The 16,639-nt window shown below is 42.5% G+C and overlaps 1 protein-coding gene across 1 annotated transcript; it reads right to left on the reverse strand.

Moving 5' to 3' along the window:
• Nucleotides 1-1,696: 1,696 nt before the first annotated feature.
• LOC110704275 (aspartic proteinase Asp1-like) lies at nucleotides 1,697-8,199 on the reverse strand. The gene is made up of 9 exons (XM_021882068.1): nucleotides 7,778-8,199; nucleotides 3,892-4,009; nucleotides 3,564-3,793; nucleotides 2,932-3,162; nucleotides 2,700-2,838; nucleotides 2,411-2,605; nucleotides 2,258-2,330; nucleotides 2,087-2,174; nucleotides 1,697-1,992 (listed from the first exon to the last, which is right to left on the reverse strand). The coding sequence occupies exons 1-9, from the start codon at nucleotides 7,954-7,956 to the stop codon at nucleotides 1,932-1,934; spliced, it is 1,314 nt and encodes a 437-aa protein (XP_021737760.1). The 5' UTR covers nucleotides 7,957-8,199; the 3' UTR covers nucleotides 1,697-1,931.
• Between the last annotated feature and the right edge of the window lie 8,440 nt (nucleotides 8,200-16,639).

A 16,639-nucleotide genomic window follows, 5' to 3' on the forward strand; every position in this document is an offset into this window, starting at 1 on the left:
CTTTACCGACAACTACAACCAACACTCTAGAATCAAAAAAGGCATTAAAATACCTTATAATCCTTTTAGCATAAACTAACACAAACCATAGCTCCCACAACACTCCTTTATCCTTTAGAAAACCAAGTACCAAAATAAACCTCCGAATAAGGCAAGACCATCCCACCTTAATGTGAGAAAAGCATCACGAGTCTACTTCAACCAACCCATAAAACACCAAACTTCCAAATAAAATACTACTAACAATGGAAATACAACTAACAAAGAAGAACAACAAAACCCATAAAAGAAACTCCCACATCACAATAGTACAAAGCTTAAACCAAAGAGAAAGTTAAGGGAAAAAAAAAACAGAGGGGGAGCCCAACAACCCTTATCCAAAGCAAAGACCCCAAAACCCTAACCCTAACTTCACCGATTCCGTCACAAACACTCTTGACGGCGGCGTTAGGCCTAGCCATCCAATGCAAGGAACCCGAAACCCTAACCCTAACTTCACCGTTTCCGTCACGATCAACACCAGACCACTGACGGCGGTGTTAGGCCTAGCCCTTTGCCCTTGTTTCGCCGATGGAAATCTTCCTTTGACACGAACTTGTGGATCAAAAGCACTCTCCCCTCTTCTTCTTAATTGGGATAAATCCCTACAAACACACCTTTAAAAACAAATCTAAGAATAAATTGAATTCTTAGAAATATAAGTAGGAAAAGGAAAAAAAACGTTTGTGAGAGAAGGAGGAGGAATTTGTGAGAAAAAACAGAGCAGAAATGCAATAGGAACTCGCCGGAGTACGGCTGCGGCGCCGGAACTCCGGCGAGTTCTTTAGGGTTTGATGGTTGTTGGGAGTCTTGGGACAGGAGAGAGAAGAAAGGAAAAGTTTTTAGAGAGAGTTGTTGGTTTCGAGTTTTAGAATCCCCATATTTATTTTTGAGCTCACCCAAAATTAGATTGCATTGATTCCCCAGTATCCCCACCCCCCTATCCTTTTCCATTTCTTTCCCATAGCCCCCATACCCACCAACCTTCTACTCTCTAGAACTCGCTTAGCCACGTTGCCGTAGTCCTAGTCACCTTGCTTGAACTTGCTGCACCTCCCATACTTCTCGTCGTAACCCATCACACCTCCCCCACCTCTCCCCTCTAAAATATCTACCCTCCCCAGAAAAACCTTTCCACACCCACGCATAACCCTAGAAACACTTTCCCCCTAAAATCCTCCGACCGCCCCTCCCCCACCCTCGAAACCCTAACCGTAGTCGTTAGGGATTCGAAAACTATTTAAAATGTGTCATTTTCATGATAGAAATAGTAATTAATCAATAGGTTCAAATTCAAATTATAACAGTATAACTAGAGGTGGAATTACAAGCGTGTCTCTGGGTACCCCAAATGGGTATTCATAAAAGTTACAGTCATATTCTCATGCTCATCGACTGTTCCACCTTGATTTCCTTGCTTTTTGGTCGAGGTCCATTCCTATTTCTGCAAATTGGTTATTATGTGATATCCATTATGCTATTTTGAGTCTTATTGTGTATAGAATAGAAAAGTCCCTCGTTTTTAGATTACTCCAGCCCGGCCACAACAACGAGAGATCGTCAGCTTTTATATTTTCCTTTTTGACTTTATTTATTTATTTTTTTTTATAGTTCTTTTTGAAAAATCAGTATAACTACTGTATAAAGAAGATTGCAGTTATCACCAATCATAGCAGCCTTGAGTAAATTTTTGGTATCTTCATGTAACAAGTCCAATTCATAGTAATTGTGTCCATATATACCTTGAGTAAGCTACAGTCATTTACATCAAAACCAAGGCTTCCTAAATAGGAAGATTACAACTTAATCAATTATAAGTTTGTCTATTTACCATATTCACTACAGAACAGCTTCTTCACCTGTTGAGATTCAGTATAGCTCCCTGGATCATGCTATAGCTCATCATAGGCGTACTCCGAGCGATAAAAATCTATGTCACTGTCACGATCCAAGCTGTTAAATAAAGAGAAAAATAAAAATTTCCCAGGTAAGCATGCTCTCATATCAAAGTAGTGAAAAAGAAACCACAAGTGCATATGATCAGAACTTTGGAAGCCTGTCACAGTTTACAGTTGTCCATCCAATCTGGGATTTATCGTTGTTGTATATCATCATTTTGTTCAACAGTGAAATATCTGCAAGCAGAAAAACAATAAGAGTTACAAGCATATACAAGTAAATTATGGAGTAGATGATTCAACACGAGCAACAGCTTCACCTCCAAGAACATTGAGATTATCCAGCCCTGCCTCAGCACCATTCAATATCCCCAAGCACACATTGCCAAGTTTCTGAAGACCGGGAAAAAAGAAAACTTCAATATCCTGATATACTTGTAATCATCATAGAGAAAGTGAACAAAACTACTCACATTGACAATAAGATAAGCCTCTGGTGACATTTCCAGCATTGCATTATTTGGTTTTGAGAATCTCAAAGCCAAAGGCTTGAAAAACTTTTTGACATCATTGATGGATTTGAAGGGTTTTACACCTTTCCAACATATTGGAAGTGTTTTATCCTCAGGAGCCATATTTAGCTCCTTTTGGTTGATGTTTTTCTTAATCTGAATAAAAAGTTGTGGGAGAGATATTTAAGTTGGCTACACTTTGTTAAAAGTGCATTCAAGATTTCAAGGTGCAAGTGATTGTAATTCTCACCGTGGATAATGCAGCTTTGTAAACTTTACTACTTAAGTAAGTATATGTACTTCCACTGTCAAGAACAAAGGAAAGACCACCCTTGAAAACGATTTTCCCATCAAGGAGCAGCTCTGCAGGTCCTATTGAGTAATAGTTCCTAAAATGCATCATGATGAGGTTAGACAAGGTGGAGAATATTTAGCCAAACAATAACAAATCAGGCAAACTAAATAGCAAAAAGAATGCTTACCCAACTTGTTTTTTCAACATCGGTACCCAAACAGTTCCAGCAGGAATTAGTGTGTCCCCAAAAAACAGGTAACCTCCTCCTTGGTCACTCAAGCAATGGCCAAACACGTTTTTGGTCACTTTTAAGTCATTAAGTTGAGACAAGATACTGGATTTTCCATTTGCCAGCCCAAGAACTCCATCCACGAAAGGAGGTTCGGTTGAACTAGAGAGATCTTGATCATAGCCACAACTGAAGAAACAATCATAAAGTTCATTATCTTCACAGGGTTCATATAAGGATATTATGCTTCAAATTTGAAATTGAAATCCAATAGATTACCCTTCTTCCAAATTTCAATCCCAAAAAAAGTGTTGAGACTGATGCACATATAATTAAAAGAAAAATTAAATAAGTACCAGTGTATCTATCATAAGCTCATTATATACTACAATCACATTCAGTGAAAATTTTGAGAAGGGGAAGTTAAGTAAAACCAAGAAAAAATTTACATTTATAAAACAATAACTTGATACTAAAAAACATCTTGATTAAATTTATTTAGGATTGGAGAAAATAATTTTTTATCCAGGATATGAGGATCCAACCGTATCACAAATTTAATTTCAGCAAGAGATATAAGAAGTACTAACCCAAAAACCAGAGGAGTATGTGTAGTGGAACCATTCAAGTATTGAAGGGGGAAGTTGTCCCTCACCAGTACTCCAAAAGATGAACCATGATCAGCATACTCAACTTCATAGTCACATTGATCGCTAGGATTGTGGCAAGGATAGTTTGAAGAATGTTGCAGGACGGCACACAGGGCATGCTTACATGGGAGAGCATTATTACCCTGGGGTTTGTAAGGCTTGTGAGGACTCTGCAAGGAAGATATAAATTATACTTTTGTAAAGGGACAATGAGACAATAGAAAGTTCTCAATTTATCATTTCAGATCTGTTCCAATGAAGAAATTACCTTTGGACAATTCACGCATGGTGCATCACAGTTGACCCATGTGAGATCGCTGCCAGTATCAATATCAAGATGATAAGGTCTAGGAGGACTGCCTATATTTAAGGTAGTGTAGAAATACCTGCAAACATTGCAAAGACATTGAATAAACTTTGATACTTATGAAACAGATTTTAGTTCAAGATTCATTATTAAATGCTCATCCAAATTTATAGATAAAAAGCTAAGAGTGGGAAAAAAAAAAAAAAAAAAAAAAAAAAAAAAAAAAAGAGAGAGAGAGAGAGAGAGTTTTGGGAAACTCAGAATTAGAAACAGCAACAGAAGCAATATTCACATCAAAAAGAGAATGTGAATCTGTTAATCAAGCTACTATGAAAGAGATAGGAGTGATAAGAGATACTATATTTCATAGTCTTCCTGACATTTTTCCATATTCGCCAAAGCATAAGAATTTAAATAAAATAAAAACAAAACAAAGAAGACGGAGACCCCAGGGCGCACCGGCACAAAGAGTGGAATAGTAAGATCATGAAGAGTTTTAACGAGGTAGAGGGAGACCGAAAATGCCTTGGTTGGAAGGAGCTAGGAAGGATAGGAAGCATATGGATTTACGTGGTCGTAAGGGATGGAGGAAGAAGATTTTTGTGGATGACTATACAGAATAATCACTTTTGGTTCATGTAGCCGACCCCACTTGTGAGATTACGGCTTTGATTGATTGATTGAAAAACAAAACAAAAAGCAAAAAGCAAAAAAATAAAAAAAATAAAACAAAAATAAAAATAAAACAAAAAAGCAAACTTTTAGCACAAAATTATAATGATCAGGATAACATTCCCTTCAACACGAAAACAGCAGTAAACAAGAAGAAACATCAGTTAAGAGGAAACACAAACAGAAGGCAAAGGTGTATTCTGTCAGATACTAAAAGCAATTTCAATGTTTCCCCTTATTCTTGACATCAACATATCAGATTAATATGAGATTTGACAATGATGATTAGTAAGAATTGGTAAATAATTGCAGGGCGTAAAAATGATGAACTAATGAAGAATGTATGCGCAGCCTAGTATGAAACAGCTATACAGAAAAGCAAAAAGGAAGATCTAACATGAATAATAGAAGTGATCAAAGTCATGCTGTGATATGGACCATGTTGTATCTACCCACTAAACTTGAAGCCACTTGAATTGAAGGTTAAACTCTGTGTAAGATTATAGCAGTGAAAATCACACAATCAAGAAGCAAAAGGCAGAACTGAATACATTAAGATGACATTCATTGCGGCTGAAGAACACTGTCAGCCACACGAAGCTAAGCAAGAATGTGTGAAAACAAAGCTTCCCCCTTTACTTAGAATACATTGATGATTTAGCAATACATGAAGCAAGTTTGTTACTGCAGTAGGATTTTGGCAAAATACTCAAATATATAATGTTGTAGTTGTTTTTACCCAATCAAGAATGAGTGGTTCATTTAAGAGACTGATACTCCGGAAAAATAAGGGGTTTTTTTAAAAAAGATTTCTTTCTTGTTTACAGGAAACCATGAACATATATATGCCCTGGACTGAGAATTTTACTTTTTCCAGGTTGAATCATGAGTACTGTGGGGAAAAAATAATTCAAGCAAGTTCGAGATTCACATAAAGTAACTTTCCATTGCTCATATTTGCCAAAATTGGTAAATGGAATAGACATTTTGTATACCTTACTTAGGAAAGAAAAGGGAAGTTACTCATGAATCTACAACTATTTTCATGGATGGGAGCCAATGAGCCACTCATGAATCATATTATGGGGTATAAAATCCTTGGCACTAGCCAAAATACTAGTTCATACAAAGGAAGCTAAAATCTTAAAGTTGAAACTTGAAAAATAATTTGAAGCAATTGGTTGTATTGCGATGCCCTTTTCTAAAGCAACAGATAGAGCAGCTAGAATAGTGGCCTCTTATTGCTCCTGAGAGTCCTGACAACTATGTCAAATTCAAATGTTTCAAACTCGTACAAGAAAGTACATTTTTTTCCTAATACTTCTTCCATGATTCCACCCTCGAAATTAGAACAATTCAAGATGACAGACTACTTAGTGCTAACAAGAAGTAGAATGCACCACTTCTGTATGAGATTGATGATGACCTGACTTTTACTTTCTGAAGTTTTTCTGAAGTGTTATATAAATTACAATTTTTTTAAAAAAATTAAACCATAGCTGTATTTAATCAAGAAATGCGCTTCCTAGAGTGTCATGCCAGCAGAGTTAACTTACTAATTGCTGCTGCACTAATAATATTGATAGTAAGAATGAGAAATAGGAGAAATTTTAAGAAGTTCATTAGAAATCTTAGAATATACAGAGTAAAGAGTTTCAATGATACAGGGCAAACTAAAAATTATGATGAGGCGTAAAATTTTGTCAGCAGAAGGAACAATAATCAATCTGTCAAAAGTTAACTTGACACGGTGAGTAGGTTGGGCCAAAACTTTGCAATTCGAATTTATTTGAAACTTCCGAAATACCTGTATATTTTGCACATAACACAATAGACTTGTGTGTGAAATATACACATCAAGAATGCGACTTGATTTTTGCCCCTATGTGATAGTTACTAAAATTAATAGAGTTTCAAGTCACGAGAACCATCACACATAACACGCTAGACATGTGTGTGAAAGATCCCCCGGGTTATTGGGTAATATATAATTATTATAGTGATAATGGAGCATTGTGTCATGAGAACCATCTGATATGCATAAATTACGTGGCTTGTCATGCTCCGGAAAAAATGTGACATGTAAGATTAACTTAATTTGATCAAGAATGAACGAACAATCAGTTCACACCTTAATGAAGTCTCTTTTGATTTAGAATGATGTGTAAATTAATATGAAATCTAATGTTGCCAGAATCAAAACCCTGCACATCTCAATCAACCCAAAAACCATTACATTTTAAGGTAATAGAATCAGATTTGAGAACTTCACAAAAATAAATAAATATAAATGATTTTTAACATTGTTTCTGTTGAACTTAAACATCATTTGAATGGTTAAAATAATAAAATTACACTAGTTGTATTATGACTTGCTATTTGCTTATTTAATGTTGTTTGCACTTAGACATCTTGTTTGTTTAATTCTATATTTACATCTCACTAAAGATAGAAAAAAGTTGTAATTCTTTGTTGGATGAACCTAAAACCGAACACACGAGTTTTTGAACAAGCATTGTTCGAACCAAATCCATAATTACCCAAATCCGAAAAGACCAAAAACACCCGAAACAAACCCAATCCGATCGACCTATTTGACATGTTTTGAGTTTAATTTTGCAAAAGAAAACACTTGAATAAAGGTAGGAAGACGGAAAAGGTGGAAAAGGAAAAGGAAAAGGGTAGGAAAGTTAATCAACAAAAGATAAGTCAAGAAAGTTTATCAACACAACGAGAAGTCAAACATTAAATAACTCTCATGCAAACAAATTACTAAATAAGATGAAATTTTCATCAAAAACAAACAAGTCAAACCAAAAAAAAATGCAAAAAATTACTCAAAATAAATCAAACAAAAGATTCAATGGGCAATCAAATTCACAATAAAATGAGATTCATAAGTCATAATTAATCATTAAAATTATAAATATAACTATAATTAGAGCTAGAACTAGAACAAAATCATGACAAAAATGCAGTCAAAATTGCCTAGCAAGATTAATCATGCATCAAAATCATAAAACAAAATTCAACAGTACACAATTTTCAACCCACCAACATCACATTCAAGATTAATCATGCATCAAAATCATAAAACAAAATTCAACAATACAAAAAAACATAAAAATCATAAAAACATTAGAAAATAAGCAAGATTAAGAAAAAGAAGAGATACCCATCAGGATAAACGTTTCCCTGAACACGAAAAACAGCACTTAGATCAAAGCCATTGATTGCAGAAGAACCACCATGATTCTGGGGTTCACAGAAAATACCCTGAAAAAATGTTGCAGAAAAGAACAAAAACACCAGAATTACTGAAAAATATAATTTCTCAAAGTTTGATCCCCACATTCTTGTTTTTTTCTGCTGAAATTTTGAAAGTGATAGTTTTTATGATGAGTAAGAAAGTTGTAGTGAAGAAGTTTGGTGGGAGTATTTTGGGGTTGTTTAAGCAGAGGAAGAAAGAGCAGAGAATTGAGCACACCGCGTGTTCGACGAAATTACAGGTATAGAAATTTATAGAAAATTGAATGACCTTTCCACCTGTTCACGCGGTAGGAGATCATCACTCTGTTTGAATCAAAACTAGTTTTTGACCCCGGTTTCGGGTTTTGATTATTAAAATGATATATGAAATATTGTGTCACGAGAAATGTTGTATGTAATATGTTACATTTGGGTGTAAAATGTACACATTAAGAACATGATTTAGTTTTTGACCTTGTGCTCGGGTTGAAATTATTATAGTAATATATATGGAGTATTGTGTCACGAAAAAATGTCACACGTTATATTTGTGTGTGATAATATACACATCAAGAAGTTCACTTAATTATTTACTCTACTACCCAAGTGATAGCTGTTTCGGGGTTTTTTGATGTGTCCTGCGGGAGAGTTACAATTCCAAGAATGCCCTTCGACGCCTGTGCCTGCAAAATCACGAAGACTCCTGGGGGTAGGAGCTCCGCCTCCGACGATCAAGTTAGTAAAGATACGGGAGGTAAAATGCACGTAATGTAGAAGTTACTTCTCGCGTAATGGGAGTATTCTGCAATTAATATTGCTTGGGGTAAGTGTTTTTCTTTTTGAGGAGTATTCAATGTGAACAACAAATGTTCCAGCCTCCCATTAATGAGGGTCCTTCCACTATTTATAGTGGGGAAGGGATGGTTTCCCTTTTAGGGTTTAGAGGACACGTGTCAGCAGAGGATTGGAGCCCTGCTGACCAACGGCTGGATGCCACGTGTCACTAGGCCATTGGGCCACGTGTTTAGGGTATTTTTACCCCAAACATTTGCCCCTCACTGGTGCTGACGTGGCAGGGTGCCACATGGCGCCGGTGAAAGTTTTTTTTTTTTTTTTTTTTTTTACAACTCTTCAGATTCTTTTTGAAGGATGGAAAAGCAGAAGGCGAAGAGTCACGACTTTTCACCTTCTGGGACAAATTCTATAAATAGGAGAAGATGTCCCCCGAGCTCTCATTTACAAACTTTGCCAAATTTCTGAAAATTTGAGAGCAGCCGGCAATTTGAGAGTTGAGAGCATTCGGAGTTGAGATTCGTTGAGAGCAACCGGTCTACAGACCGTCTGGGTCGTTGCAAGCTAGCCAAAGGTTTTCGAGAGGGTAATCAGAGAAACCCAGCCGGATTTTGAACCGCCTGCGTCTTCGCAAGCATCCCAAAGAATTTCCAGATTTTCTTCTAGGTACCGTCTCTATTCTTTCTAGCTTTTTCATGTATTTCCGTTTGAGTCTTTTACTCGCATTTTTGTTCATTGGTCCCATAAGTAGATGGACCCCTTATACCCATACCCGGAACCTAGCTGTGAACGCAGCCGGTTTATTAGTACGGCTGAGTCTAGAACTGGGTCTGCCGCCTCTGTTCTTTGGGACAACCCTTTTTCAACACCCATATCGACCGACTCTGTGTCTGTGCAGGACACAATGGCCAGAATCCGGTCTACTGCCAAAGATCCCAACTACAGAAGTGGGAGCTCAGATGAGCAGCCGCCTGAGGTCCCAGCTTCAGGCGGTGAAGTAGAGCAAGGAGAGGTAGAGCAGAGAGGCTCACCCGGGGGCGCTCCTAGCACCCCGGGTGATAGCATTTTAAACAAAGAGACTGCTCCCCTCCAGGAGACCAGAGAGCAGGTAGGCTCTGATAAGGAGGTCTCCAACTCCCCAGCCGGCTCTGATGCCGGTCACGTTCAAAGTAGCAGTAGCAGCTACTTAACCGAATCTGAGGATAGCGAGGAGGCGGAGAGGCCTTCTTGGGATAATAGGAACGATCCTCTCATGATCGCCGTCTCCTCTAAGGACCGCGAGCTCATGCGGGCTGCGCTGCCAGATTTTATCAAACGGCGGCCGCTGGGGGGTGACTATACAATAAAAATCCCGGCTGCTCTGGGAACAATATGGTGGGAGGATGGACAACCAAACGCGAACGCTTGGTTCGGGTGCTACGAGGCGGCCTTCGTGGCCGGAGTCCGCTTCCCTCTCCACGACACAATAAAAGCCATACTTAGGGGGTATGGCCTAGGTCTCTGGCAATTAACCCCCAACTCATGGGTAAATATTTTAGGGTATATCGCCGCCTGCGAGATGCAGGGCCTCAACCCCGGCTGGGAGGCGTTTGCCCACATGCATTACTTGAGTAGGAGCCCAGGCGGCTGGAGAGCCTGGTATACCTTGACCACCCAGCCCAAATACCTTATGACCTTGGACAAGCCATCCAAATGGTCGGACTGGAAGCACCGGTTCTACTTGGTTAAGGCCCCAACTACGGCAGAGAACAAAGAATTCCGGATCTACAACCGGAAACCAGAACTCTTGGGGACCAAGTGCTGCCTGCCCCCTGTCCCGGAGGATGATAGAGAGACCATCCTTGACTCCGGGTTTTTTGAGTTAGTTCCTGACACCCTCTCATCCGGAGAGATAGTAAGGGTACCTAGAAACTGGGTGCCCAAACATGAATTTTTTAGGGACGAATGCTTCTTGTCCGCTTGTGGTCTAAGCAGCATGTTTAAAAAACGTATGTATTCGGAACTCAGCCGGTTTCTTTCGAACCGGATGCTTTTATTTCCTTGCTTATTTATTATTCTAACCGTGTGCCTTCCTCTGCAGAAGAAGCCAAGAAAATGCTGCCCACCGAGAAGACACCGGCTAGGTCGGCTGCCGACATCCGGAAAGCCAATCTCGAGAAAAAACTTGCTGCCCAGGCGGCGAGGAAGGTATAACCGTCTGATCCTTCTCGTTTATTTTAATCCTTTTATCCCATAACTTATATTTTTCTCGTTTACAGGACGGGAAGCAGATGCCCCGGTCCCTTCAAAAACAGGTCAGGCCTCCGCCGACCCAACAAGAGTCTGCATCCAAGGTGCAGAAGACAGCCGACCGGCAAACTACCGGCGGCAAATCAATAAAGGTCCCAGGCGGGCCTGGATCTGCGGATGTGCTTTCTGCCATCCCATTGAGGACCGCAACCGGTCCCTCTGAAGGCCGTTCGGGCCGCCAAGGTAACTTCGACCTTACACTGCTTGACCTGCCCATGCGGGTCAAGTCTTATTCACAGTCTCGATCGCAGCCGGGGGATTCTCCAATCAGCCGGCAATCTATAGGCAGAGCATATGCGAGTTTCTCACCGTCTGTTTCTGGTGCAGATAATTCTCCCCGCTGGCCGGACGGGGCACAATATGCCCTGGCCATGCTGAAAGCCGTCCCCAGGGACGAGAAGGAGGCGATCCCTGGGATCAACTCCTTTAATGCCGACCGGGTGCTGGTCGACCTGGCCGACGTATGCTCCAACAACCATGCGGTAATTTTCTTGACGTGCATTTTTAAATATGCAGTATTAACCGGCTGTATTTTTGCAGGATATGCTGCGCGTAGAGGGGCTCAAACGAGCTTATACCCGCAAGTCTGAAGAGGTAAGGAGAAGCAAACGGGCTGTTGATGACGCCCATAATGTTGCTGACTACTCTTTGTACATGCATGGCTTAGAATCTAAATCTATACGCATGGAACAGGCGGAGAAGACCAAGGCCCTCCAACAGCAGATTGATCAGCTGAAAAACCAAGTTGACCAACTGCAGGCGTCCCTGGATGATGCCAATAAAAAGTTGGAGGAACAGAAAGAGCCCCTCCAACGGCTGAGCAAGGCGGAGACTGAAAATGGCCGCCTTGCCAAAGAGAATGAGCGCCTGCGCAAAGAGGCGGCTGCTGCCAATGAGAACTTCAAGGCCACCTTAGAGTCAGAGCAGGAGAGGCTCATTGAAGAGAATGAGCATGACTGTGCAAACCGGATGCAACGGGCGTTTTCCCTCATCCACCCGGAGGCGGACTTCACCGTCTGGGAACTCGCCTTCAAATATTCTGATCTTGCCATTCTGGCCGAGGAGGCGAATGAGCCGGGGCCCGGACCCTATGACGCTTGGGTTAGGGAGGAGATTGCGCGACGGCAGGCGGAGGCTGCTGAAGAGGAAGAAGTTGTTCCTGAAGCCGACGCAGCCGCTCACCCTGATCCAACCCAGAACCAACCGGAAGAGGACCGGTTCACTGTTCGCCTGGAGTAGCAACTACTTCCCGGCCTGCGCGCCTTGCATTATCTTGTAATAGCACCGGATGAGATGGGCTAAGCTGTAATAATTTTTATTTTGAATATTAACATTTTCACCGGCTGAGCCGGCTTTTGAATGCTTTTTATGTTTCTGCACTTCAATACTAGAATTCTTGTTATTTTTTTATACATATTTCTGCGAGGATAACCAAAAGAACCCCGCCGGTAACACTACCGCTTGGGTCTTCGCAAACAGCAAAGAAATTTGCAAAGGTTGCCAAGAGGACCCCACCGGTAACACTGCCGTCTGGGTCTTCGCAAACTAGGCGAAGAAATTTGCAAGGGTTGCCAAGAAGACCCCACCGGTAACACTGCCGTCTGGGTCTTCGCAAACTAGGCGAAGAAATTTACTAGGGTTGCCAAGAAGACCCCACCGGTAACACTGCCGTCTGGGTCTTCGCAAACTAGGCGAAGAAATTTCGACCCAAAACCAAACCAAGTTTGCGAGGGTTGCCAAGAAGACCCCACCGGTAACACTGCCGTCTGGGTCTTCGCAAACAAGGCGAAGAAATTTACTAGGGTTGCCAAGAAGACCCCACCGGTAACACTGCCGTCTGGGTCTTTGCAAACTAGGCGAAGAAATTTCGACCCAAAACCAAACCAAGTTTGCGAGGGTTGCCAAGAAGACCCCACCGGTAACACTGCCGTCTGGGTCTTCGCAAACTAGGCGAAGAAATTTCGACCCAAAACCAAACCGGATGGCGTCTGGGTAATTGCCCCTGGATAGCGGCATGGGTCTTTGCAAGCCAGGCGACTATCCATATGATATAGCTCGAATATACACTAAGTGCCAACATTAGATTCGGGAGCCAGTCGGTTTATACTGAATTACCGGTCGGGACTTCGCAAAAGAATCACGCCAGATTAGGATGTCCATTCACCGGTTGGGCTTTTGCAAGCATACCCCTGAATGAATTATGGCCTAGACCCAATGTTTTTAGGCCTGCTCTTAGAGAGTCAGGCGGCGGTATTGAGTACCGGCTGTCCTTCCAAAAAGTGAGCCGGCTGCAAGTTTGGGGTTGCTAGCCTGCCCTTTTTTGGTGCGAAGGATCGTCAGGCGGATTTGTCCGCCTGTGTGATCGCTTAGAACAATTTACCACCCAAATGGGAGATGTTCTCTTCAATGAATTCACCCGTATGGGTGTCACCGGATGAAAAAATTAGTTACTGGTGCCGCTTGTGGTAGGCACAAGACATGGCGGCTGTATACAAAATTGAATGTAATTCTCATTAATCATTTGAAAATTTTCAAAAGATGTACAATACTTAGAAGTAGTATTTTTTTGAGGTTATCTACATTCCAAGTTCTAGGCAACTTTCTTCCGTCTGGAGTTTCCAGGCGGTAAGTGCCGTCTCGTACTTCTTCAAAGATCCGGTAGGGTCCCTCCCAATTTGGGGTTAATTTGCCTTGTTCATTGGCCCTACCGGTTGCCTCCATTTTGCGAAGCACAAAATCTCCTTCTTTCAAAGGTCTTTTACGAACCCGCTTGTTGTAGGCTCTAGTCATACGCAGACGGTAGATCTCATGACGCAAGGCAGCATTCCACCTTCGCTCTGGAAGAGCGTCTAATGCCAACCGCATGGCTTCCCAGTTAGCCTCCTCATCATATAACATAATGCGTAGAGTAGGCTCATAATGTTCAATGGGAAGAACTGCTTCAGTGCCGTATGTCATGAGAAATGGGGTCTCACCGGTTGCCCCCTTTTCGGTTGTCCGGATAGCCCAAAGGACATGAGGTAATTCCTCTGCCCATAGTCCACCGGCTCTTTCTACTTTCTTCTTTATCCCGTCTGAGATCAACTTGTTAAAAGCCTCAACTTGACCGTTTGCCTGAGGACGGCCAACGGATGCAAAACAATGGGAAATTCCTTGGTCTCCCAACCAAGTCTTCAGGACAGGCGTTTCGAACTGCGGTCCGTTGTCGAAAACCATGGACATTGGAACCCCGAACCGGGTGATGACGTTTCTCCAGATGAAAGAAATCACGTCTTTCGTTTTAATCCCTTTTACCGCCTCTGCCTCAACCCATTTGGTGAAGTAGTCTACTGCTACAAGAATGTAGCGGCGGCCGCCTGATGCAGGCGTATAAGGTCCCAAAATGTCCATGCCCCATTTAGCAAACGGAACCGGACTATGGATTGCCGTGAGTTCTGTTGCCGGTTGCTGTATCAACTTAGCGAATTTTTGGCACTTGTCGCATCTCTTTACTAGATCCATGGCATCCGCTTCAAGAGTGGGCCAGAAGTACCCTTGCCGTCTGGTTCTTCTGGCCAGGGACCTGCCGCCAATATGCGAGGCACAAAACCCCGCGTGCAGATCTTCCAAAACTTCTCTCCCCCTATCCGGGGTTACACATTTCAAAAACGGCTGCAGGTATCCCTTCCGGAGGAGTTCCCCTTGATGCATAACAAAACTTGAAGCACGCTTCTTGAGCGCTGATGCTTCTGAAGGGTCATCCGGCAAGGTACCATCCGTCAAAAAGGACCGGATGGGATCCATCCAGGTAGCAGTTCTGTCCAAGACTCCAATGGGATCATTCTGAATACTTCGTTTTTCAATGACTTCCCAAAAGACCGTCCTAGGAGCATCACCGGAGGCTGATGATGCCAACTTTGAGAGGGCATCCGCCTGATTGTTTTCAGACCGGGGCACCTGTCGCAGATGAAATTCATCGAAGGACCCAGCCTCCTCTTTGACCGCCTGCAAATATTTGATCATAGCCGGATGGGTGGCTTCGTAGTCACCAAGGTATTGGCTAACGATCAGCTGTGAATCTGAGCAGGCGTCGACCTTTCTTGCACCGGCTGCCTTACACATGCGCAATCCGGCTAGCAGGGCTTCATACTCTGCCTCATTGTTGGAGGCTTGGAACTTAAACCGTAGTGCATATTCAAACTTATCCCCTTCCGGGGAATGACAGATAACACCTGCACCACAGCCGTTCACCGTAGAGCTGCCGTCTACAAATAACTTCCAGACCTGATCAGGGTTTTCCGGGTGCACCGGCCTAGTCATCTCGACAATAAAGTCGGCAAACGCCTGACCTTTCACTGCCCGCCTGGGTTCAAAAGTTATCTCAAGGCCTTGTATTTCAACAGCCCACTTGATCATTCTACCGGATGACTCTATAGCAGTCATCGTACGCTTGAGCGGCTGATCTGTGTATACCACAACCGGATGTGCCAAAAAATAAGGCTTCAACCGCTTGACTGCTACGAATAAGGCCAACCCAAATTTTTCGATCATGGGGTACCGGAGCTCAGCATTCTTAAAGACATGGCTGATGAAGTACACCGGCAACTGAATGCCGTCTCTCTCAGCGAGGAGAACGGCACTAAGGGTGTGATCAGAGACGGCTAGGTACATGTACAGAACCTCCCGGGGTAGGGGGCTCACTAGCCTTGGCAAAGAATGCAAGTGCTGCTTAAGCCTCTGGAATGCCGCCTCTGCTTCTTCACCCCATTCAAACCTTGACCTCTTCCTGATTGCCTGGAAGAAATAGAGGCACTTGTCACCCGACCGGCTGAGGAACCTCCCCAATGCCGCCAGACAACCGGTCAACTTCTGGACCTCTTTTACAGTGCGGGAGACTTCATGTCAATTACCGCCTGTATTTTTTCCGGATTAGCTTCGATGCCTCTTTGGTCAATCAAGAATCCGAGAAACTTCCCAGACTCAACACCAAATACGCATTTCTTTGGGTTAAGCATGACCCGGTGCCGCCTGAGTGTGGTGAAGGTTTCTTGCAGGTCTGCTAGGTGATCCGTCTGTAGCTTGGATTTGACTATCATGTCATCGATATACGCCTCTACATTCCTGCCAATCTGGTTGATAAAAACGGTGTTTATCATGCGCTGGAATGTAGCCGGTGCATTCTTCAACCCAAACGGCATTACCGTATAGCAGAATAACCCCTGATCAGTGACAAAAGCCGTCTTCTCCTGATCTTTCTTCCAGAGAGGTATTTGATGGAAGCCGGAATAAGCATCCATAAAGCTCATTAACGCATGGCCGGCTGTTGAGTCGACTAGGCTGTCAATCTTTGGAAGCGGGTAGCTATCTTTTGGGCATGCTTTGTTCAGATCTGTGTAATCCACACACATCCGCCAAGTACCGTTCGGCTTCTTTACTAGAACGACATTTGCCACCCAATCCGGGTAGTAGCATTGCCTAATGAACCCAGCATCCAACAACTTTTTTGACCTCAGCCGCTGCCGCTTGAGATCTTTCTCCACCATGATCCCTCTTTTTCTGCCTAACCGGCTGCTTTTTGGGATCTACGGCTAGCTTGTGGACAGCAAGATCCGGGCTGACGCCTGGCATCTCTTCCACTTTAAAGGCAGAGATGTCTTTGAATTCCTTCAGCAGCTGGAGCAAGCCTTCTCCCAACCGTTCGAAGGCTACCGTCCCGACCTTGACTGTT

The sequence above is a fragment of the Chenopodium quinoa genome, unplaced genomic scaffold, assembly GCF_001683475.1.
Source record: "Chenopodium quinoa cultivar QQ74 unplaced genomic scaffold, ASM168347v1, whole genome shotgun sequence".
Classification (NCBI taxonomy): Eukaryota; Viridiplantae; Streptophyta; class Magnoliopsida; order Caryophyllales; family Amaranthaceae; genus Chenopodium; species Chenopodium quinoa.

Excerpts from the sequence above, each read along its gene's own strand:
- LOC110704275 (XM_021882068.1), bottom strand. The coding sequence starts at position 7,956 with ATGTGGGGATCAAACTTTGAGAAATTATATTTTTCAGTAATTCTGGTG. Across the intron at positions 2,331-2,410 it reads AGGCTTATCTTATTGTCAAT|AAACTTGGCAATGTGTGCTT; the intron begins GTGAGTAGTTTT and ends CCCGGTCTTCAG. Across the intron at positions 1,993-2,086 it reads AACTGTGACAGGCTTCCAAA|CTTGGATCGTGACAGTGACA; the intron begins GTTCTGATCATA and ends TTTATTTAACAG.